This window comes from Nicotiana attenuata, chromosome 2 (genome assembly GCF_001879085.1).
Source record: "Nicotiana attenuata strain UT chromosome 2, NIATTr2, whole genome shotgun sequence".
Classification (NCBI taxonomy): domain Eukaryota; kingdom Viridiplantae; phylum Streptophyta; class Magnoliopsida; order Solanales; family Solanaceae; genus Nicotiana; species Nicotiana attenuata.
The window spans coordinates 44,660,727-44,684,718 of NC_031990.1; the positions used below are offsets into that span (position 1 = coordinate 44,660,727).

Here is a 23,992-nt window from a genome sequence, read left to right on the forward strand (position 1 = left end):
GGATGTGAATTCTGATGGATCGGATAGCTCCGTAGGTGATTTTGGACTTAGGAGCATGTTCAGAATGTAAGTTGGAGGTCCGTGGTAGATTTAGGCTTGAATTGGCGAAATTGAAAATTCGGTGTTTTCCGGTCGGCAGTGGAAATCTTGATATTGGTGTCAGAATGGAATTCTAGAAATTGGAGTAGGTCCGTTGTGTCATTTGTGACGTGTGTGCGAAATTTCAGGTCATTCGGATGAGGTTTGATAGGTTTTGGCATCGTTTGCGGAATTCGGAAGTTTGGAAATCCTTAGGCTTGAATCCAAGGGTGATTTGGTGTTTTGATGTTGTTTTGAGTGTTCCGAAGGTTGGAATAAGTTTGAATGGTGAGATGTGACCTATTGGCAGGTTTGGTTGAGGTCCCGAGGGCCTCGGGATGAATTTGGATGGTTGACGAAAGTTTGGCATTGAGTTGATGCTGCTGAATTTGCTGCTTCTGTCATTTCCGCACCTGCGGATTGGGGACCGCAGGTACGTGGTCGCAGATGCGATATGGAGATCGCAGATGCACATTTTGGCCATCAGGGGAAGAACCGCAGATGCGGTGTGTTGGACGCATCTGCAGCACCGCAGGTTGGGGCGCAGATGTGGTCCTGGACGTTTAAGTGGAAATCGCAGGTGCGGTTGGTTGGACCGCAGAAGCAGTTGCACAGGTGCGAGATTAGGACCGCAGATGCGGAAGTTCTGGCAAAAAGTATATAAGTTCCCCTTCACGAATTTCTGCCATTTCTTCACCATTTTTGAACGAGTTTGGAGCTTAGAATCAAGGGTTTTCAGTAAGGTAAGCTACTTGGGCTTTGTATCTTGTGTTTATGACGATTTTTCCATTGTTTAATCTTGATATTAGTGGGGAATTTGGGGTGAAGTTGAAGGATTGGGGCTTGAGTTTTTGTAGAGCTTTGATTGGGGATTTGAGGATCCATTTGAGGTTATGTATAGACTCGGGAGTGAAAGGAGTTTCTAGTTTTGCGATTTTTTTTGTATTCCAAGACATGGGCCCAGGGGTCGGGTTTGAGCCAAATTCGGGATTTTTGGTCTAATTTGATAAGTTTTGTGTGGGTTTCATTCCTTTAGCGTGCATTGATGATAATATACTGATTTCGGTTAGATTCGGAGCATTTGGAGGCCGGATCGAGAGGAAAGGGCATCGCAGGTTAGAGCTTTAGCTTGGTTTGAGGTAAGTAACGCTTCCAAACTTGGTTCTAAGGGTTCGAAACCCCGAACTATGTGTTCAATGATTAATATTGAGGTGACGCAAATGCCAAGTGATGGGCGTGTGGGCGTGCAACGTGAGAATTGCGGCCTGGATCATTTCATGGCACCGCTTAGTGACTCTTTCTTGTTGTTATCCGTGTAGTAAATATGTGAGCTAGCTAATGAGCTGTAAGTCATGCTAAATACCATGTTAAGGCTTCATTCCGATACTGTTGAGACCCGAGAGGTCGTTTCTTCCTGTCATATCATTAGCTTCATTGATATTCTGTACTCAGTCTTGTTCAGGCATATTATATCATGTCTCAGTCTCGGTTATTATTATTTGGCACATCATATCATTGTTTCGGGCTAGTTTATTGGCATTCTGAGCCCCCGTGTGTGAGACTGGAGAGTGTTGACTGAGTGAGGCCGAGAGCCTGATTATGAGTGACAGTATGGGATCGGGCTGCACGCCGCAGCAGATTTATTGATTATGCCTTCATTGGCTTGTTATAGCGCTTGGGCTGAAAGGAGCCCCTCCGGAGTCTATACACCCCCAGTGAGCGCAGTTGATATTATTGAGGGATGGATCTTCCCTTGACATGGATCTTGTCCGAAGTACTTATACCTGGAGACGGATCTTCTCCATAGGGATGGAATGGCCTTCCTCGGTACTGGGTGACTGTTGTCAGTGATGTGTATATATTTCGGGATGGATCTTCCCTGGGCCGGATGGCCATATACAGTACCGAGTGGTTGAGCACTTGAGAGTGGAGGTACATGGTACATTTTCATATTTTCTGTGCATTGGTATGTAGAGATTTAGTGATTTACTGAGCTTTATACTTCACACTGTTCAGATTTGTATTTACTTACTGTTGAGCTGAATACTTGAATTGCAAGCATGCTTACTTTACTGTACAGGTTAATTGTGTTACCTGTTGAGGTTTAGTTCGTCACTACCTGTCAGTCCATATATAGTTTGGACTTGTTACTTACTGAGTTGGTGTACTCACGTTACCCCCTGCACCTTGTGTGAAGATCCAGGTATCTCAGGCCATGGTAGCGGCTGTTGACTGTTCCAGACGCGGATTCCACCGGAGAAAGCGAGGTAGCTGCCTGACGTTTGCAGTTCCGCCTTCTCCTTCTTTATCTTCCTTCTAGTATATTTGGATATTTCAGACTATGTTGGTCTAGTTGTGTTTCGGAAAAAATGTAGTATTGCTCATGACTTAGTGACACCCGAGGTCGGGCGTTTTTATTTTCTGCTTTTCTTTTGGTTTTGATTTTATATCTATTGTGGAATTTCAGTTGAAAAATGGTATTATTTAAGCTTTAAAAGAAATGTTGAGCTATTTTGGAAATGTGTCGGCCGGCCTAATTTCACAATAGGCGCCATCACGACCGGATCGGTTTTGGGGTCGTGACACTTTGTATGCTTCGTTATTAATGTATCTTAATTTAAAGAAATATGACTTTTATGTACCTGGATCATTAAGGCTTAACTAAATTAAAGTAAATCATTCAATCAGAAAAATAATATTAAGTATTGTTGCATTCTTTATGTCATTTTAGAATGTTTAATACTTTTGAAAAGTGTTTGATAATATTTGACATAAGATATTCGTGCATCGCACGAACGTAGAGACTAGTACTATACTAAAGCACGAAGGCCCTTAGCGAAATATCGTTCGTCTTTTTTACCCTCTAAAAATAGATTTTATTTAGGACAAAATTGTAATTTAAGTTTTCCCCTTATTTTTAGGAGTTCTAAATTAACTAAAATTTTGATTTAAAATATATTCCTTATCTGAATATGTAGAAAGTTCTACAGTTTGAAATTGATTAAAACTTTACTTTATCTAAACACTTCCCTAGGAAGGTAACAAAACCTTCCATGTTTATTTTTTCTAATATTAATTTTCAGAATAAGGAAATAAAGAAAAGCAAATGAAAGGGAAAGAAGTAAAGGATTTGCGTTTCTTTGCATTTTTAACTCCTTTTCAAATCGATTATTTTGCCTACAGGCTATAGGAATAGAATTTTTAGTGGGTAAAATTATATTACAGTTAAATATTTAAAATTGGAGATGAACAATATTAATAATTTAAATCAACAAGAAAACAAATATTTCCTTTAATGTAGACAATAAATTATTAAATCTTTGAATTAATTAGTTAGTTTCTAAATTATGAATGGTCTTAACAAAATGTTATACACCTTTTTTACTCTTTAGAAATAGAGTTCACACCAGACAAGATAATCATTTAATATTTTTCTAATGTTTAGGACATTAAAAACAACTAAAAATATAATTACTAAATCTTTCCTTAATAGATAGAAAGTCTAAAATTTGTGGCTTTAAAATTAATTAAGATTTTACTTTATAAAAATTCGTTTCTTATAACAAACTATATGAACGACCAATACTCATACAAAGACTTTGAAGTCAATTAAAATATTTGTTCAAAAGAAATTGTGTTTGTCGTATATTTTATTTTTTTAGCGACACAAACATTTTTTGTCACGACCCGGATTTCCCACCCTCGGGAGTCATGATGGTGCCTAGTAATGTGAGCTAGGCAAGCCAACCTTTAATCTAAATACTTCATTAACCAATTATTTCTTTTTAACAATTATAAGGCGATAACGTGATAATAGCGGAAATTCAAATTTAAGCGGAAGACAACAATAACATATATGAAAAACTGTATCTATTACAAATACTTAAGCCTTAACCACCCAAGACCTGGTGTCACAGTGTCACAGTATCACAGACGGTCTAAGATTTGCTACATACAAGGTCTGAAGAAATAACAGTACACTGTTTCTGAATAAAAGGAAAACGAAACAGGAAATAAAGGGTAGAGGAGACACCAGGGCCTGCGGACGCCTGCAGGTCTACCTTGGATCTCCGCGTGAACTGAAAATAGCCTCCAACCTATGGTCCGAAGTCAATAGCACTGGGATCTACACAAAAGAGTGCAGAGTGTAGCATCAGCACAACCGACCCCATGTGCTGGTAAGTACCTAGCCTAACCTCGGCGAGGTAGTGACGAGACTAGACCAGACTACCACATAAACCTGTGCAGTTCAAATATATACACAGCGGAAAAGAAACACACAAATATCCAGTCAAAATGGGAGGGGAGCATGTTGTGGGGGAGATAGCAATTCCGAATAGTAAGACATTAAATAAGCGAAAGAAATAACATAACTCAGATATCGACAAGAATCAAAATTCAATAAATGCACAGCATCACCCTTCGTGCTTTTACTCTCGTCCTCACCCAAAGCAATCATAAAATAAAAATATGTACGGCATCACCCTTCGTGCTTTTACTCTCTTTCCTCACTATATAATCAATAAAATCGGCACGGAATCACCCTTCGTGCGGCACGGCATCACCCTTCGTGCTTTACACTCTTTCCTCACAATAATCAATAAAATCAGCACGGAATGATACATCGTGCGGCACGGCATCACCCTTCGTGCTTTAACTCTCTTCCTCACCCAAACAACAATCACAAACAATAGAGCAAGGGAATCAATGAAATTGCAACAAAGGTCCCAGCAAGGGAACAACATTTCAACAAATAAATCCCGGCAAGGGAATAACATCAATAATATCAACATCCCGGCAAGAGAGATATCAAATAACTCAATAATAGTCCGGGAAGTGTGTCAACATGATAACTTCTTTTCTTTCTCACTTTTACTTCACAATTCACTTCATAACTCGAGCCAATACTCTAGAGATTCAATTATCACTTACTCTTTCACAATTCGTTACATAACTTGAGCCAACGCTTCTCAATGTTCATAAGTCACAATTCCTTCCACAAACTTTACACAACATATAGAAACCTTCACCAAGGCATGAATAATACAACGAAATCATGGAAATCACAATATAAGACTCACGGTCATGCTCGACACCGACGTATAGATACTCGTCACCATGCCTATACGTCGTACTCAACAAGAAACAAATAGCAAATAGGACACAACTCCTAATCCCTCGAGCCAAGGTTAGACCAAACACTTACCTCGATGCCACGAACACAATTCACGTCTCAATTATCGCTTTACCACTTGATTCCACCACCAATTCGCTCGTATCTAGCCACAAGTTACTTAAATATATCAATAAACGCTAAATGAATCAACTCCCGTGCATGAAAATAAGTTTTCCAAAGTTTTACCCGAAAAGTTAAAAATCGCCCCCGGGCCCACATGGTCAAAACCCGAGGTTCGAACCAAAACCTGATTACCCATTCCCCCACGAACTCAAATATATAATTCGTTTTGAATCGGACCTCAAATCAAGGTCCAAATCCCCAATTTTTGAAAAACCTAGGTTCTACCCAAAATACCCAATTTCCCCCATGAAAATCATTGATTTTAAGTTGAAATTATGTTAAAAGATGTTAAGGAGTGAAGAAAACGAGTTAGAAATCACTTACCAACGTTTTGGAGAGAAAGGTTGTTTGAAAAATCGCCTCTTATGTTTTTGGGGTTTTGAAAAATAAAAAATTACTGAAGTTCCCGTCTATTTATACCCCTCTCAGACCCCCTGTGCGGACCGCACAAAATGGACTGCGGCCGCACAGCCCTTCCTGAGATACTGCAGTCCAGTGACCCTGTGCGGACTGCACAAAATGGATTGCGGCCGCACAGCTCTCCACCGCGCACCGCACAAAGTCGACCGCGGACCGCACTGACCCCTTCCACGGTCGCACACGATTTCTCGCGGACCGCACTAGCGGGTTCAGAGATCTGCAAGTTCTCTGAACCTGCAACATCTGAGTTTTAGGCCTAAGACATCCCAGGACCTACCCGAAACTCACCCGAGCCCTCAAGGCTCCAAACCAAACATACGTACTAACTTGAAAACATCATATGAACCTATCCGTGCGATCAAATCGCCAAAATAACATCATAAACATCGAATTAAACCTCAAAATCAATGAAATATTTCAAAACTTCTTAAAACCTCAAATTTTGCATTTAAGGTCCGAATCTCGTCAAACGGATTCAGTTTCTCACCAAACTTCACATAATTATCATAAATCATATATAAGACCTGTATCGGGCGCCGGAACCAAAATACGGGCCCGATACCAACATGTTCTAATCAAAATTCATTTCCAAATCCTTTTAATAATTTCATAAAATTTTCTTTAAAAATTCATTTCTCGGGTTTGGGACCTCGAAATTCAATTCCGGGCATACGCCCAAGTCCCATAATTTCCTACGGACTCTCCGGGACCGTCAAACCATGGGTCCGAGTCCGTTTACCCAAAACGTTGCTCGAGGTCAAATTAATTCATTTTATAGTCAGAATTTACCATTTTTCGCAAATTTTCACTTATAGGCTTTCCGGCTACACACCCGGACTGCGCACGCAAATCGAAGTGATGCTAAAAGAGGTTTCTTTTAAGGCCTCGGAACGTAGAATTTCATTTTAAAACAAGTGATGACCTTTTGGGTCATCACATTTTTAGACTGAAACTATGGCATATTTGTCTTTAATTTGGATTTTATTTATATTTAATGATTTTATTATTATTTTAAGAGTAAATTTAGAAAAAAATCTATCAAAATATATTTATAAAAGGCAATAACAATCATAAAACGAAAAAATACATGAAGTTATTCTTAAAATGTCAGTCATAATGCGGATTTTCTTTCAAATTTTAGTCTTTGAACTCCGAAATGAATTTAACTTATGCGTAATAAACATGACATTACGTGTAGAGAAAAATTAATTGAACGCCACAAACGCAAAATGAGAATTACGGCTAAAAATCAACATTCAACATTTTCATGAACATATATTTTTAATTTAATCTTTATTTATAACTCAAGCAAATTATTAATTAAGTGATTTTTAAACTTTTATATTTATTAGTATAGAATACACTAGTTTGTTTAATTACTGCTAGCCAGTTCAAGTTAAAATATCTTGTAAAAAAAAAAAAAACCTAAAATATAATACTTGTACTATTTCATTAGCCGAGTACTTGAACTTGTCCTCGGCATAATTTATATTTTATTCACACCAAAGTTGTCCACACTTGATGTTGTACGTATTATTTTACCTAGCCTAGGTAGTGATAAACTTGAGGTAAGAATGTGTATATAAATTACTTATGATTAAGTTTACCATGTTTTTATTATTAGAATAAAATAAATATACTGAAAATGACAATGTATAGCACTCTCAAAATAATAGCCAAAAAATATAAATTTTTGTATATATATACATTTTGGATGTTATATACAAAATTATACAAATTTTATATAATTTTTCGGCAACCGAATGTAAATAGTTTCTGGCGCGGGCTAATATCCCAATCATATAAGCATGGGACGTGAGCTTTGAATACATAAATACCCTTGAACGCATTCTAAGATACACATATAAGGAAAGGGCAGTAAGTGAACTAAATAACTATGCTTAAATTGAATTGAAAAAGTATGCTAGAGGGTAAGGACTAGTTTGAAGCGGAAATTGGTACCCGGTCCGAATTTGTGTTACGGTTAAAAGACAACCCGAGAAAGTAGAGTCACATTATCCTAAGCCCTTCCTAAACCCAAGCAAAGGACAAAGGATAAGGAGTTACTTTTAAGCATTTGCGACTCCCCCAGTTCACTTCTGTATAGTGCGGAGGTCATCAGCAATGGCTTCTGTATTGTCTACTTCCTTGTATCAAGGTACAATTTTACTTTTGCAGCTTTAATTATTCTTTTTTCCTGCTGGTATAAAATTGCAATTTTTGTATTTGCAGATAGAGGACTGAGAACTATGGTCTCTACTGATGGATTTGTTCCTAGCTTTTGCTGCCCATATCGGAAGGTATTTTTAGATTTCCTTTTTGTTTTGGCGTTTATCTTTAGGTGTTACACATCTTTATTAAGTTTGTTAATCATCAGTGAAAATTTTCATAAATTTCTGTTTTTTTCTCTTGACGGTTTTGTACTCTGTATCTATTACTATCTCTTATTGTTAGATGATAGGTTAGAAGAAGAACTTTTGAAAAATTGTTTGTCTCTAGGAGTTCAATTTTTTATTTTTTTTTTAATTCTTTTATGAAGTAAGTAATTGTCATTAAATGGCATCAAGAAGATGCAAAATAAGTACAAAAAAGATGATAATGTCAGCTCCAAAATACAAAAAAGGATCAGTTAAAAGATAAGGGAGCCAACAAAATCCAAAAAATTAACTGGGAGTTGTACAGGTTTGAGGAAATTCCAACTGTATAGATTAACTAAACATGAGCCCTTCTAAGTCTGAGTTGGAGTTCAATTTGTTAACAGGAGTATGTATTGTATTGTCCTGGGACCCACCCAGACATTGTTTACAGGTACTGTCCCTGTTTCAATATGGCAGTTCAAACTTGTCTCCAGCAGTCCATTCCAAAAGGCTCCTTTAGCTCCTTGTATTAAGTGTGAGAATAAAGAAAAGGATCAGGGCTCTCAGGGCTCTCAGGGCTCCTTTGAGCAGGTTTCTGTTGAGCGTTACCCTTATCACAGTTATATGGACTCCACTTCTGGGCAGCTTGAACCAGCTTCTGGAGCTCGCGCTAGTATTCCTGGGCAGGAGTACTGGCCAGAAGGCACAGCTAGTCGGGTTCGAGCCGCCAGGGCTCCTGAACCCACTGGTACTTCAACTGGAACCCCATCTTATGGAAAAAACCCTGGAAGTAGAAGAAAGAAGTACAAGGCATCTGCTGCCGCTTCCAAGCCTTCAGAAATCAATATAATTTCTGATGATTCGGCGGGGAGTCCAGATAATTTACCAGAAGAGCCAAAGGATCTTTCCTCGGAGTATGTCATTTATCAGCCTGAACAAGAAGAGGAGCTGACAGGCTATGAGCTGGATAAAAGACTCGGAAAGCCCCACCCTTTTATTGATCCGAAGGCAAAGAAGGAAATAGAGAAGCCACTTACTAGTGAAGAACTATGGTGGAATTGGAGAAAGCCTGAAAAAGAGCAATGGTCTAGGTGGCAGAGGAGGCGGCCTGATGTCGAAACGGTCAGTACCTTAAATAAGTATTATTAAGAAGTTTAAATTGTTTTTAAAGTATGTAATCAGTGTAGTTTAATTGTGCCAAATCAAGGTTGACTGTCAACGCTGCTCATGCTAGTTGCTGGATGAGGATACATTGTAAAATAGTTAAATACAAATCCAAACTGGATAAAATGATATCTTTGGAGAGAGACTTATTAAGATGAATATAAAGAATACAGTGCTAACCACTTTAACCTCATGGTTCTCAAGCAATTTCACTTTGATATCATCAGTTTTAGAGATTCTTTTTCTTTTTTCTGAAACAGGTGTTTCTTAAAGCAATGGCGGAGACAGGACAGGTAAAGCTCTATGGTGACCATCCTACGTTGACAGAGACTGCACTCTACAGAGCAAGGAGACATCTATATAAGGAGGAAAGGTAGAATCAGCGACTTTCCTTAATAATGTTGCATCACATGCTCTGTTCTACAAGTTATAGTCTTGTACTGAAACGTTAAAGCATTGACCTTGTTCATTTGGTATTAAATTTATTCATTAGCTTGTATACTGTTGTACTAGGAAGTGTTCGAATTTATTCTTTGGAGAGCTTATTATTGTTATTACAATGAGTCTAGCAACGATTCATTGTACCTTCTCTTTTGTCATATTGGTTTTGTAAATTATAAATAGCTTTAACATAAATGAATTGTTAAAAGTTGGTCATATTTGGGATCAACTCCATGTCATTTCTCTTACTTCTTGCCTTCATCTAATGTTTTCAAAAGCTATTGGTTCTGCAAGCACTCCGAAGCTGGTCTTAGGGTTCTCTTTGGAAGTCAAGTCTTGACTTCAGTTGGTTTTTATTTTATTTTTTGTTACTATTTTATATTCATGGTGTCTAGACCACCTTGCACGCACCTTGACCAGTGCACCGGCCTATATATCCAGCATATGAGCACATGTTGGCTAGGTAATCGTGTCCACTGAGGTTAGAACGGATGGGCGTACACCAAGTGTGTAGTTACGATTTGAACTTGGGATCTCCAGGTCATTGCTCCCATCCCTTAACCACTAGGCCATGCCCTCGGATCCCATCCCTTAACCACTAGGCCATGCCCTCGGAGACCCATTTTGATTTTATATTTTTGGAAACTTGCTTCTTATACTGTTCTGTCCTTCTATTCCACAGATTTTGATTTGCGAAATGACTTGGTAATCTAGTTTTCCAGTTCAAGATGAAACCAGAATACACTTTCTGTTTGGAAGTAAGATCTAATAAGTGGGTTTTGCAGGCTACAGGCTGAAAAAGAGAAAATGGAAAAGATTGGCCCTATTGCCTACTACTCAGAGTGGGTCCAAGCTTGGAAGAAAGACACTTCACGAGAAGCCATTCAAAAGCATTTTGAAGAGACTGGTGAAGATGAGAACACTCAACTCATTGAAATGTTCTGCCATCAAACAGATCGTGAATACCGCATAATGATGGGAACTGATATCCGTATTCCTCGCGATCCATTGGCCATGAGAATGCGGGAGGATCAAATAAAACAAAGTATCTCCTTTCCTCTGGCTGAACTATGCTACCTTTCTGCTTTTTTCTTGTGGGTATTCATGTATGCTGCTGGGTTTAGAAGTGAAGGTGGCTAGAAGTTGGCAAGTCATTTTGTTTCCAGTGTAGTTATAGGGCTCTTATCTTTATTATTTCAGGATATTACCATTAATAGTGCTGTCAAATTATTATTATTAACAAAAATATCTGAACATAGCCTGAAATGGTTGAGGTATAAAAAGAATACGTCTCTTCTGTATTGGAATTATAAGTTAGTTTAAAACTTAAGCAACTTTTCTTCTAGTTTGTTTGAGTTTTCTGTTCCACTTTTGACTGGAAATCAACAATTTGCTTTTTTCTTCTTCTTCTTCTCTTTTTGTGCAGTTTGGGGTGGAGATCCAGTTTACCCAACCATTAATTACATTCAGGATCCAGATGAAGTGATTGATTACAGGGGTCCAGACTTCCATGAACCAACACCAAATATGTTGGCCTATCTGAAAGAGGTTTGGTCAAGCAACTTGCTGTTCAGTACCCTACATGGTCTTCCTGCCTAGTTAACTTTGTTCACCTTATTTCTGGTCTTTTTCACATATGCAGTGAATGCAGTTACATGCTGCATTTATCATCAAAAGCTATAAAATTGAAACATAATGATGGGTTTCATGTTTAAGCAAATGGAAATGAAGATACTCTGTACTAAATGTTGTTCATGCTCTTGCCTTTTCACGCGAGATGTTGCATTTTTTGTACTTTGTAAAGATATTGATGCTCAATCTCTCAAATAGCTAAAAAGATAAAGCTGCTATTTCCAGTTGGTGTTGATGGTTATCCAAAATAGTTACTGCTAACTTCCTAGTAATTAGTAAATACAGATACAACAAGGCAGGTCGTCCACTAGATGAATGTAGTAAAATGGGGATAGTAAGATGGATGTGTAGTTTTATGATTACATCTGACAGAGGTTGCAAGTAGCACCTCCTATAAGAGATAAAATGAGATGTTGTATGAAATGGTTTGACTTCTACATAGACCTCCAAATGCACTGGTAGGTGGTGAATGTGTTAAAACTGGATAAAATAGACCTAAAATTACAGGCAGAAATTCTTTCAAGAGGCCTAAACCAATCAGAATCAATGCGGATTTAGCACGAATACAATGGAAGCAAAGGATCCATGTTGTAGGCCATACTAACTTTTTGCTATTAAGGATTAGATGTTGTTGCGCCACTTACATAAGATCCGGTGCTTATTCTAATTAGAGATTTGCAATTCCTGTAGAACTAAGTATGAGATATATGCTAGTGTTAGAGAACCCTTATGTTTCCTTAAAAGATAAGGCAATGGATTGTAGTGTGGGATATAAAGCAGATAAATTTTCAAATGACGATGGTTTTCGGGCCAGATGGCGAGCACATCGACTAATTCGCCAGCAGCTTGCTACAGCCACCAATTTTAAGGGCAGATGAGCTTAGACTGAGTGTTGTAGTTAGGATTCAAACCTGGGATCTTTAAGTTGTTTTTTCTACATCTCAACCACTTACCCATCCCTTGGGAACATACAAAGGATTCATATAGCCGATCCCAACTAATTTACTATTAAGGCTTAGTTGATTGATTGAGACTTGAGGGATATGCAATTTGTGAAATTCTTTTATGAGTAAACAATTAGGTGTGTATAGCTAATGTGGAATGCGAATAATATCTCTTCTCAATGTGTTATTCTACTTTTGGAGATAAGGAAAATTTTCAATTTTGGGAAATGGTCTAGTAAATTATGATGGATGAAAAATGAAGGTAAGTCAAAGAAAACTGAGATGGATGGAGTGCAACTAGTCAACCCAAATCTTGCCGATAGTTCCACTTTATGAAGATTTGACTTTACTGGGCTTTATGAATGGGATGCATCTAATCAAAAGAAGTCTAGTTTGGGTTGCTGATGGGAGATGGTTACCACCTATATGGTGTAGATAAATTGTAGCATACTTTTTTAACTGTCATGTTAACTCAAACAACAAAAAGCTACAGGTATAGTTGTTGTTAGCTGTGTCTAGAGTTGATATACCTGTTTTATTAGCCTATCATTTGCTGATTATATTCTGGTTTTATGGGAACATTTTGTTATCAGCATGGCAAAATAATATCAAGAGAGGAGCTAGAGAAAATTCTGGCCAAAGAGAAGACAGAAGAAATTGAGGTAATAACTTACTATAGTGCTTTACTGACTCGTTTCATCTCTGAGGTTGGCGTATAAGGCATTATTCCTTGCAGTTGCGTTTGTTGTTTTACTGCAGTACTGCAAGTGAATTGGCATACATGTAAAAAGCTTCAAATGAGTCGTTTATCTTTTGGTTGTTTCTAGAATTTACTTTTTAAATTGTACGAGCAAAACTACTCTGGATCTCACGCATAAATATGTCGCAGATAGTTTGAGCATAAAATCGTCAAATTTGACTATGGCATGCTGTTGTCTACTTGATTCGTCATTCTTTACATATGCATCAAATAATCTTACAGTCATCAACAACCAGATATTGCTTTCTATTAGTTGTCTCAGTCTCCTTTAATTTGAGCCTATACAGTAAAAAGTACTTTCTTCTCTGCAACAGGTGGCGGAAATTGATGAAGCCATGGCACGAGCTGTTGACATTGGTGAAAATGATGTGAGATCATTCTTATCCTTTCTTTGCTTCAATTTGGTCTTTCATGAACTTTGTTCTGCTTTATGCTGAACTTTTGAATTTACTATTTTGCTACGTAGGCATTATATACCAATTATTAGTTTATAAGTAACTTTTCTTGGTGGTTCAGGACGAAGAAGAAGGAAGTGATGCTGAAGTTGAGGAGGGGGATGAGAAAATTACACGAAATTGGAGTGTTTTGAAAAGCAATCCTGAGCTTCGCAAATCAAAGGTAATTTGCTTTCTAGTGATCATCTTTTTTGTGTGTGTTTCCTTCTGATCATATGGCTCGATTTGTTGACACCATTGAAAGGGTGATTGGTTTTTGTTATATACTGTTATATAGTTGGTTACCAATTTGGTTTTACTTGATGTCTAACTTACCAAAAACTGCTTTATTCGTGCTATACATATTCTCCTACATGGTTTATAGCAAATCATTCCCTCAAAGAATTCAATGTGTGCTCAGAGATGCTGGGGAAAAAAATTAATACTACAGGATGAACCAGTCCTGCAGATCCACCTCCCTCTAGAACAAAAGAAAATGATGCTTGCTGTATTGAATTGGTAAAAAATTGAAGGGAATCGTGGAGCAATTACATGGGGTTGGTAATGCCAAAATAGAACCTGCCCGCAAAACAGAAGAAGAATAACTCTGTAGAAAAGGATTAGAAAAAAACTGTGTAGAAGTATCCAAATGGCGAATGATTCGAACCGTTAGAAACTAGGCTTCAAGGTCCACAATTTTTCTCCAGGAGTTATGATCAAATTCTTTCAATATTAAAAGTTGTGCATTTTTTAGTTGGATCATGTTTCACTTGTTAGTATAGACACAAATTTCCAACTTTTAAAGTTTCGGGTCACTCCATTTCATCTCCTTTTCACTCTAACGCACTCCTAATATGTCTTCCCCTAAGTAGAAGAGTAAACCCCTAAAGGGTAAGGTGTTCTAAAATTGCTTGGCCGTTGATGGTGCCTGTTATTGCCTTTGAGTGATTATTTTGAGTCTAAAAAAAAGTTTAAAATCCCAACAAGCAGGTTTCTTTTAAGCTCACGTCTTAGTTTGAGCTCGTGCTGAACACGGGCGTTTTCTCACTAATATGCTAAGAAAGAAGTGTCTTGCTATGGATTAAAGTACATGGTCAACTTGTCTTGTCTACATCATGAGTCAATAGTCATTTCTATCTTCAGTATTAATCCATGGCAGAATATGACTAGAGGAAATGAGTATTATGTTCTCCAAGGTGCTTCAGAATATGTTGCAATCCTAATTCCATTTAAACTAACGAACTGCCATAGAGCAGTGCATTCTTGTTTTTATCTTTCTCTTGTCTTTATCTATCCAACCTTTTTCTCTTTGAAATTTACGAAGAAATGAATAACAAACATTGGTAGAAGTTCATCCCTATTATCATCTTCTTAATGTATTTTGTATTTGGAGCTTCACAACAACATGCACTTCATGACGTTGCAGGAAAAAACCAAAAAGAAAGACATGTCTCTGGAAGAAGCTGTAGATGATTCTGAGAATTTGACGGACTTCCTCATGGACTTTGATGAGGATGAGTGACTGATGGATGCCAGGCTATTAAGGTGAGTTCATTCGTCTTGAAAGTGGAAGCATTTAACAAAAATTTCTTTAGGTGAATGCATCTATGTTATGTGCATTTACTGCATATACTTTCAAATAACCTTTTGTTTCAACTTGATGAGGCATTATGCAGAGTCTTTTTGTCTAATTGTAGAATTCTGTTACATTTATTTGGATTTGTCTGGTTAAAGGAATAACCAGGGTTCCCTTTCAAGCATCTTTTGATGCTTTATTGTTCCTGGGCCTATCTCTCTACTAAGAGACATTATTCTCATCATTTTACTGTCCCTCTGTTCTTGTTATGCTTCTGGAGTTTAGCGCTTTCCTGTCTGCTGGGCTATTCTAGAAGAGCTGTAACGTTGGAGCTAGTTGGTGATTATTGGATTGGGGTGCAAACATCCTGTTTCAAAGTGGTATTGGAAAAGTGAAAATTCAGAATGTAAAGCAACCGTATCTTCTCGTTGAGCTGGTTTAGAAAGCCACTCTTCTGATTTAGCCCTTTTGTGCCAATCAGGAGCATGAGTTTGATTTAGAGTTCGGTTGCATATTGTGGGTGTTACTTTTTTTGCAAATGTCCACATTGTTTTATCAATGAGAGAATTCATTTCTACCTTGCAGGATAAGCAAATGATTGTATCCCCGTCATGATGCCAGCAGCATCTTGCCCTATGATGAAGTCGGTGAACATATATTGAATTATTGATAAGATCTGGCAGTAAGGCCAACGTACGGCAAAACAGTTATTCGTTGATGTTGCTGTGACAGCTAAAACAGCATTCAGTGAAGAACTTCGCCCCAGAAGAGTAGATTTTTGATAGAAAGCTTTGGGTAACTCTGATTATCCTGTGTAAAGCAAATGACGAGGGGAGAATGCTAGTACAGTAGCTTGTATCCAGCGCACAAAATGTGAAAAACTTCTACAGCTATGATTGGTATGTTAACCTGAAATTAGCATCAGATATTATCTTTTCTAACATAAACTCAGATGTCTTGTATTCGTTTCAAGTTGAACAAGGGAGTGTATATTGGATTATTGGTATTTATGGTTCAGGGTTGTAGCTGCTTTTATAGTAATTTCCGGATAGTGCATTCCAAAGAAATTAGTTCTGTGTTCACGTTTCATAAAGTGTTTTAACAGTTAATTTCCAGAATTACTCAAAAAAAAAAAAAAAATGCGCCACATGGCTTGTTTCGAAAAAGCGGGGAAGTAGTAGGAGCACTATGATATATTTCATATGTTACTTACTTGTGAGCAGCAATTAGTGTTTGACAAAATTTTTAAAAAGTGATTCTAAGTGTACTTTTCTCAATTTTTTTTGGGGGGAGAAGTTATTTTTATCTGCTTGTGTTTCTCCTCAAAAGCACTATTTTTTTCTGTTAAAAACTTGACCAAACACTTCAGCTTTGAAAAAGAAAAAAGTGCTTTGGCTTTGGAGAACCTTGGCCAAACAGGCTAATAGTCCTATTGAATTGGAGAGATGTTCAAACATTGGATGTGAGGAAATTTGCCTGCTGGATTCAATGAGCTGCGACACCTAAGACATCTTCTGCTGTCGAGTTTTCTTTGATAGGGAAAAGGGATTTGTGAAGATGGCTAGTGGCACAAAACACTTTGTGAAGGTGCAAACACTATCTAGAATTGAATCAGATGAAGACCTAGTGAAACAACTAAGAAGTTTAATGAAATTCTATACGGGGTAGATGACAGAAGCCAACAGCAAAGATTTTTGCCAATCTTTAGAGACAATGAGGAACTTGAGAGGTCTTTGACAGTATTAAGTAGAGTCCATTTGAGCAAAACATACAAATGGAATCGCTCACAATGTCAAGCAAGTTTCAATCATATCACAAGTCAATGGCCAAATTATCAAGAAACAATTCAAGATTTCTCCCATTAACTAGTATTCAAATGGATACTGACATATCCTGTTATATTTTCACATTCTATTGTATAATGCAGGCAACGATCTACCAGTCTTGGGATTGACGTGAGAGTTTACATTGCATTATTGCCCTCCAATCCAATGTTGTATATTTGAAAGAGGTTGAACAAGGCGTTTCTTTCATGGTTCATTCAAACGGACAAAATGTAAGAGTAGAAAGAGTTAACTAGCTCTTTAGACAGAATTCCTAAGGAAATGTATATTTCAATTTCTGTTTTCGGTTCTGTTCAACTCTTTCATTTAAGTTATGCACGTTCGTATCTTCTATAATTCCTGTGATTGTACCTAGATATATTTTACTACTATGTTTCAAGTACTAACAAATGCTAGTGTTAAAATATTATTGGCATTTTTGTACTTTGCCCTTCAATGCAAAAGTTATGCATTGCCTGCGGGATAAATTCATAAACTTTGACGTTATTGACGTCGCATTCTAAGTTTCTAACACCGTTGCCCTTCATCACATGATAACTTTGATATGGAATTTGTCTTTATTACGAGCTAAAGTTGGGATTCTTTAATAATTGCCGAACCTTTTATTATCTTACAATAAAAGAAAAGGACGAACAACCAGATCACAAATATTTTTATTAAGCAACCAGATGCAATTTATTGTTCACCAATAATTTCGACAACGGTGTGGCATTGAGCAGCAGAGCAGCTAATACCCGAAAGGGCTGTACCAAAGGTGACTCAAGTAGACTCAAACACCTGTGGACAAACAATTTAAATGACACCGAACTAGATGCCAATTGAACTATAGAATGATGTAGTGACCCTATCCAGTTCAAATTCATAAAAAGCAAATCGTTTATCATAAATCAGTTTTCCTAACAAAAGAGCTTGGTGCAACAGTACCCGGGTACACAGATGTTAAATTTAGCACAGCACATAAGATTGGTATCTCTAAACAAAGAGAAACATGGTCCAACCTGCTAAATTTATCTAAGCTCAACGAAAGCCATTTTAAGCAGCTGTAGCTGATTGAGCAGCCAGCCTCTTGCGAGCCTCTTCAATGATAGATAACTTGATACCTTTTCCTTTAGGAAGAGATACCCACGGCTTAGTACCTTTACCAAGAGTGAACACATTTCCCAAACGGGTAGCAAACTCGTGCCCCAGGGCATCCTGAATGTGAACAGTCTCAAAGCTACCCTTATGCTTCTCCCTGTTCTTAATAACTCCAACACGTCCCCTGTTTCTACCACCAGTCACCATGACCACATTTCCAACATCAAATTTGATGAAGTCGACAATTTTATTGGATTCTAAGTCCAGCTTAATGGTGTCATTGGCCTTGATGAGGGGATCTGGATAGCGAATTGTTCTTCCATCATAAGTGTTGAGATATGGAATCCCCTTCTGTCCAAACTGCACCGATCTAACCTTACAAAGTTTGAACTGCAAATAGCAGAAAACAATGTGACTACTCTAACAACGCAGCATCCCAAAGAAACAATAAAAACAGGAAATAGGTACAGATATGCTAAACGTTTAAGATTATTTACTCGGATGGCTCAGTACAAAAATCAAGAGCATGAAAATCTGACCTTGGCTTCCTCATCCCTGAGTGAGTGGAGACGGAAGCGACCCTTAGTGTCATAAAGCAATCGGAAGTTCTCATTTGTCTTTGGAATGGAAACAACATCTATATAAAAGAAATTATCAGCATTATTAATATGCCAAGGGATTCAACAAGCATTGCTGCAATGAAACGATACAAGGAAACGAAAGAGGCATGAAGCAAAAGGATTTTAAGTGAAAAACTTGATGACGAAGTGATCAACATTTGTCTTTGAAACTGTGAAAGCAAGTGCATATAGATTAATCAACATTATTATTTCGACAAGGAACTGAATAAAACTTAGCACTACAGAAAACAACGAAACCATAAACCAAAATGTTTTTAAATGAAAAACTATCTAATGGATGTGTTCTTACCCATGAAACCAGCAGGGTAAGTCTTATCAGTCCTAACTTTCCCATCAACCATAACTTGTCGTTGCATCAAAATTGAGATGACCTCACCGTATGTCAAAGCATATTTCAGTCTGTTCCTGAGGATAATAATCAATGGCAAACACTCCCTTGATTTATGTGGACCAGAAGAAGGCTTGGGAGCCTGTAGATGAGAACAAAGAGAATTGTAAGGTCAAGAAGCAGGAAACTATTCAGTGTTATTCAAAAAAAGACTATTAAGAAACTATATTTGACTTACAAAGGCCCCACCAAGCTTATCAAGCATCCAATGCTTAGGCGCATTGAGCCTCTTCAAATGTTTCTTCAACCCTCTTGCCTATACATAAATAAGAAACGACCAAGTTTATATCAGTATCATGTTTCCAAAAACTAAATCCGAAAAGTTTACAGACTTATATGAATTAAATTTACAAGAAAGGGAGCTGTTCCTCAGCTTTATATTAAAATAATCCATGTTATACAAAGCACGTGCAATCTTTTACACATAGGTAAGAACACATTCTACAATACATAGAACCAATAAATTGAACTGTTAAGTACTAATTACTACGCAAATTGCACTGTCCGTAATTAAGATAAAGGGCATTTGACTTTGCACAACAAAATACAATCAAAAAAGCTGACCCATTAATTCTTTTATCATTCTAAAACCCCAATTAATATCTAATGGAAGCACAAAATAATGCAATCGGCATTATTAGCATACACGAGCTATAAAATTAACCAGTGTAACTTGGGATCAACACCATGCATTACTGAGTGAATAACAAATATATAGAATAAAAAAGAATATCGTCTTTGATGCACAATCACATAGCAATCAAGTAGCAACTGTAAAGCTGATACAATTAACAAAAGCAATGAGGACTGAGATACAACTGATCTATCAGAAGACAAGTAATAAGCTAAAATAACCTAGGCGAGATGATCTAAAGAAGAGAAAAACGTACCATTTTGGCGGTTTTCCGATTTGAACAGCTGCCGGGAGAAGTTGGCTGCCGCCGATAACTGAGTCTTAAACCCTAAGTTGAAGATAAAATGTCTTTTAAATACTTTAGCACATGCCCTCGCTAGTGCCCAACTATTTTTGGGCCAAGTAAGTTGGGCTGTCTTCTGATTGGGCTTATTTTGTTTCCACTTTTTTGTTTTTCATTTTAAATTTTAAATTCCGATAAGAGATTTTTACATTCCTATACACTATATAAAACTATATTACCCTCCCTACTCAAGTTTTCCTATAATTATATTTTATATACCCAATTACCATTTATGTACATTTTAAGGGAATTAATGATAATAATTAGTGTCCTAAAATACTCTAACATATCTTCCACTCATCCCGCGTTTCTCTCTCCGCATCCCACCCACTCCCACACGTATCTTGCACTCACCCACGATTCCACCATTGATAACTATTATAAAGCTTTGAATCTTTGAATTCGAATTTAGGTTTTTAAAAAATATTATTTGTTTGAATTGGGTGTTGTTGCAAAGAATTGGGAATTCTCTCTACGTCTCGCTCTATCTCTCAATCCCTGATTTCAGTAATGTAAAGTAAAGGAAAAGAGAGAAGCAATTCCATCATTGATAACCATTAAAAAACTTTGAAGCTTTGAATTCGAATTTGGATTTTCAAAAACCATTATTTATTTGGATTGGGTGTTGTTGCAAGCAATTGGGAATATGGTTTGGAGTTTATATCTCAATTTTGAGGGGTTTTGATGAAGATTAGACTTGATTTTGGCTGAATTTCATATTGTAGAAAAATTGTATTATGTTGTTTTTATATTTTTTTTATTTAACTATTGTATTAAAGTTGAACAATATTGTATAAAAATTATATTTAAGTTGTATGATATTGTAGTTGTATACAACTGAGTAGAAATAATGTATGGAAATTGTAGATAAGTTGTATAATATATAATTAGGTGTATGAAATTTGTTTTTACTATGTATAAATCAGATGCAAAATATACAAAAGACATATTGTATAAATTTTATTTGTATTTAAGTTGTATGTTATTGTAGTTATTTTTAATTGGGTAGAAATAATGTGTGAAAATTGTAGATAAGTTGTACATAAGTTGTAGATAAATTGTATAATATATAATTAGTTGTATGAAATTTATTTTTACTATGTATAAATCACATGCAAAATATAAAAAGACATATTGTATAAAATTTGTATTTAAGTTGTATGTTGTTGTAGTTGTATTTAACTGGATAGTGTACGAAAAAAATCTCATGAATAAACTATGTGCTTATAAACAAATTCATAATATGTTAACAAACTGACAACTGAATAAATTGTACAGATAGAGAGTTAGAGACAGATAAAATTAATTTTACAAATTCAAAACTAACAAAAATTATTTTACTGTATCATTATTGCTTTGGAAGGAATATTGATTCAACTTTAAAGTCTAATCTTTGTCTGAGGTGGTAATCATTTTAGGCCTCATTTGGTTTTTTATTAAGACGTCTGAATCTGAATACACATCTGAATATCAAGATGTGTATTAAGATTAAGACATCCGAATACACATCTGAATATATTAAGATGTGTATTAAGATTCGAATACAAATAGTTAAGACTGTTTGATTTTTAACATCTGAATGTATAAAATTTATCTTTATTTGAAAATTAATAAACATAAAATTCAAATGAAATAACTAATCTAATATTCTATCAATAAAATATATAGTTTTTTAAAATATGATAGTTGTTGGTGGTGATGGCTAACGGGTGAATACCGACTAGAGGTGGTGGTTGGTGGTAGTTTTGGTTGATAATGATGGTTCATGCTAGTAGCTAGTAGTGATTGGCAGTGGTGGCGATTATGATTGAGGATGGTGGTGGTGGTGGTTGGTGATAGTTAATAATGGCGGGTGGTGGTAGTAGTTGTGACTGAGGAAGGTGGTGGATGGGTGGTGGTAGGTTATAATAATGGGCAGTGTCGGCTGTGGTTGTTCGTGGTGATGGGGTGGTCAGTTGTGGTAGTTGAGGTGGATGAATGTTGATTGTGGGGGAGAATGATGGTGGTCGGAGTGATGGGGATAGTGGGTGATGATGGTCGATAAAGGTGGCGGCTATGATTGAGGATGATGGAGGTGGTGGTGGTGGTGGTGGCGGCGGCGGCATGGTGGTAGTTGATAATGATAGGCAGTGGCGCCAATCAATAATGAATATGTGATAGCTTCTTAATGAAATTAAGTCTCTGTTATAGATCTTAATCATACAGACCTATTAAGACCCATTAAGTGGTTGTGAAGTAAAAAAACAAACACACTTAATGATTAAGATCTGGATAATTAAGATTCAGACTTTAAAAACAAACGCACTTAATGTCACAAATCTGAACGATTAAGATTCAGACCTCCATTAAGCGCAAACAAATAAGGCCTTACTGTATTACTCAAAAGGTGCATTTTGAGGGGCATGTTTGCCGTATGCCAATGCTAAAGTGGTCGTGCGGTGAAGTGTGAACTCCGTGTTATCCTATATCACTCCTAAGGAAAGAATTTTATTTCTTTCTTTTTTGTTGCTGATTCGATTAGTAAATTAATTTATAGAGTACTGTCTGTATAGGGTCAAATTTGACCCTCAGCATCTCTACGTCAGTAGGTACGCCCAATAAGTGTACGCCTGCCAACGTAACGGGTACGACTTGGCCGTCGTGGCAAAAGCGACATCGTTTAGGACTCAATGTCTTCACTAGGAAGACGTTACCTATCTTTGTAACTTTTTTGATTCTTTCGAGGAAGGTCTCCTATTATATAAAGGAGACCTTCACATTGTAAAAAGGGCATCTGATCTAATACAATTCTCTCATTTTTCTGGCTTTCTCTCTCTATCTCTACTTCAAACGAACGTATCTTATTGAGTTCATACTGTCTCTTTGCAATACTAGATCTACAACAATATTATCATCTTTGCATCTCTAGGATTATTATATTTGATTACGATTTACCCTTTTTCTACTTTTGATTGTTTTTTAGCTTACAAAGTATATTGTTAACTTTTGAGCCAAACACTGTCTTTTGGAATGGACATTCTTTATTCTTAATCTTTCACATAAATATATGTATTTATATTTTAAGATGTCTATTCAATAGATACGAATTGTTAGTTTAGACCCCAAAAACTTAAAAGGAATAAAAAATTCGAACTCATTGGGTGTCACTACCAATCTCCTTGGCCCTCTCAACGAGGCCAGTGACGATGGCATCCTGAATGCAACCCCTAGCATCACACCGGGTGCAGAGATCTCACCTTCCCCATCCGAAGGTCTGACGATATTGCACGAAAAAAGGAGCTTCCACATCTGCGGTTACGGAAGCACCCTCAACAGTCAAAGAGCTACTGGAAAGATGGCTAACAAGCGCTAAGTGGCTTGGTTGAGAGGTCACCACAAAGTAACATCGGATGTACACCAACGGTAGGTACCACTGCTGCCGTGAGCGAACCGGAAGTTACACTAGCGAATAACAAACCCACCGAGACACATACCAACGATGGCACGCTAACAGCCATCCTAAAGAAGATGGAAGAAATGGAAAATGAAAACAAGGCGCTCCGCGGTCAGATGAAGGAACATCAGGAGAGGGTCAACAAGATCCCCGGTGCTCCCAAGTTGCTACCAAAACGCGACGTGGGAAGGTTCGTTGAACAAACATACACTGAAGAAGCTGCCCTCACTCCACCCCAAAAACCTTCAAGATGCCACCCTACTTGAGGGTATATGACGGAACCGCAGATCCCGAGGATCATCTGATCCACTACGTCATCGCTGTGAAGGGCAACGACCTATCGAAAGAACAGGTACCGTCGGTACTGCTGAAGAAGTTTGGCGAGACGTTGACAGGAGGGGCCTTAACATGGTACTCTCAGCTACCGGCTAAGGCAATATCAACGTTCGAGGAAATGGCGGATAAGTTCGTCACAGCCCATGCAGGCGCGAAGAAAGCGGAGGCCAGGGTCAACGACATCTTCGCCG

The 23,992-nt window shown here is 37.3% G+C and overlaps 2 protein-coding genes across 3 annotated transcripts; one reads left to right on the top strand and one right to left on the bottom strand.

The window, feature by feature from the left end:
* LOC109208490 (protein PLASTID TRANSCRIPTIONALLY ACTIVE 12) lies at positions 7,793-17,286 on the top strand. Of its 2 annotated transcripts, XR_002065173.1 has the most exons (12): positions 7,793-7,955; positions 8,030-8,097; positions 8,593-9,276; positions 9,579-9,691; positions 10,545-10,804; positions 11,186-11,307; positions 12,929-12,997; positions 13,410-13,463; positions 13,612-13,713; positions 14,956-15,074; positions 15,691-16,004; positions 17,033-17,286. XR_002065173.1 is itself a non-coding variant. In XM_019371613.1 (11 exons), exons 1-10 carry the CDS (start codon positions 7,922-7,924, stop codon positions 15,049-15,051), a joined length of 1,602 nt encoding a protein of 533 aa, XP_019227158.1. In that variant the 5' UTR covers positions 7,793-7,921; the 3' UTR covers positions 15,052-15,074; positions 15,691-16,172. The 2 variants fall into 2 exon arrangements, 1 of the variants encoding a protein (XP_019227158.1); XM_019371613.1 differs by lacking the exon at positions 17,033-17,286 and having other exon boundaries at positions 15,691-16,172.
* Positions 17,732-20,044, bottom strand: LOC109208500 (40S ribosomal protein S4). The gene is made up of 5 exons (XM_019371626.1): positions 19,946-20,044; positions 19,234-19,311; positions 18,957-19,137; positions 18,566-18,663; positions 17,732-18,416 (listed from the first exon to the last, which is right to left on the bottom strand). Exons 1-5 carry the CDS (start codon positions 19,946-19,948, stop codon positions 17,982-17,984), a joined length of 795 nt encoding a protein of 264 aa, XP_019227171.1. The 5' UTR covers positions 19,949-20,044; the 3' UTR covers positions 17,732-17,981.

Coding starts and splice junctions, on each gene's coding strand:
- LOC109208500 (XM_019371626.1), bottom strand. Junction 19,138..19,233: donor ATAAGCTTGGTGGGGCCTTT/GTAAGTCAAATA, acceptor TCTCATCTACAG/GCTCCCAAGCCTTCTTCTGG. Junction 18,664..18,956: donor TTACCCTGCTGGTTTCATGG/GTAAGAACACAT, acceptor TCTTTTATATAG/ATGTTGTTTCCATTCCAAAG.
- LOC109208490 (XM_019371613.1), top strand. CDS start 7,922: ATGGCTTCTGTATTGTCTACTTCCTTGTATCAAG. Junction 7,956..8,029: donor GTCTACTTCCTTGTATCAAG/GTACAATTTTAC, acceptor TTGTATTTGCAG/ATAGAGGACTGAGAACTATG. Junction 11,308..12,928: donor TGTTGGCCTATCTGAAAGAG/GTTTGGTCAAGC, acceptor TTTTGTTATCAG/CATGGCAAAATAATATCAAG.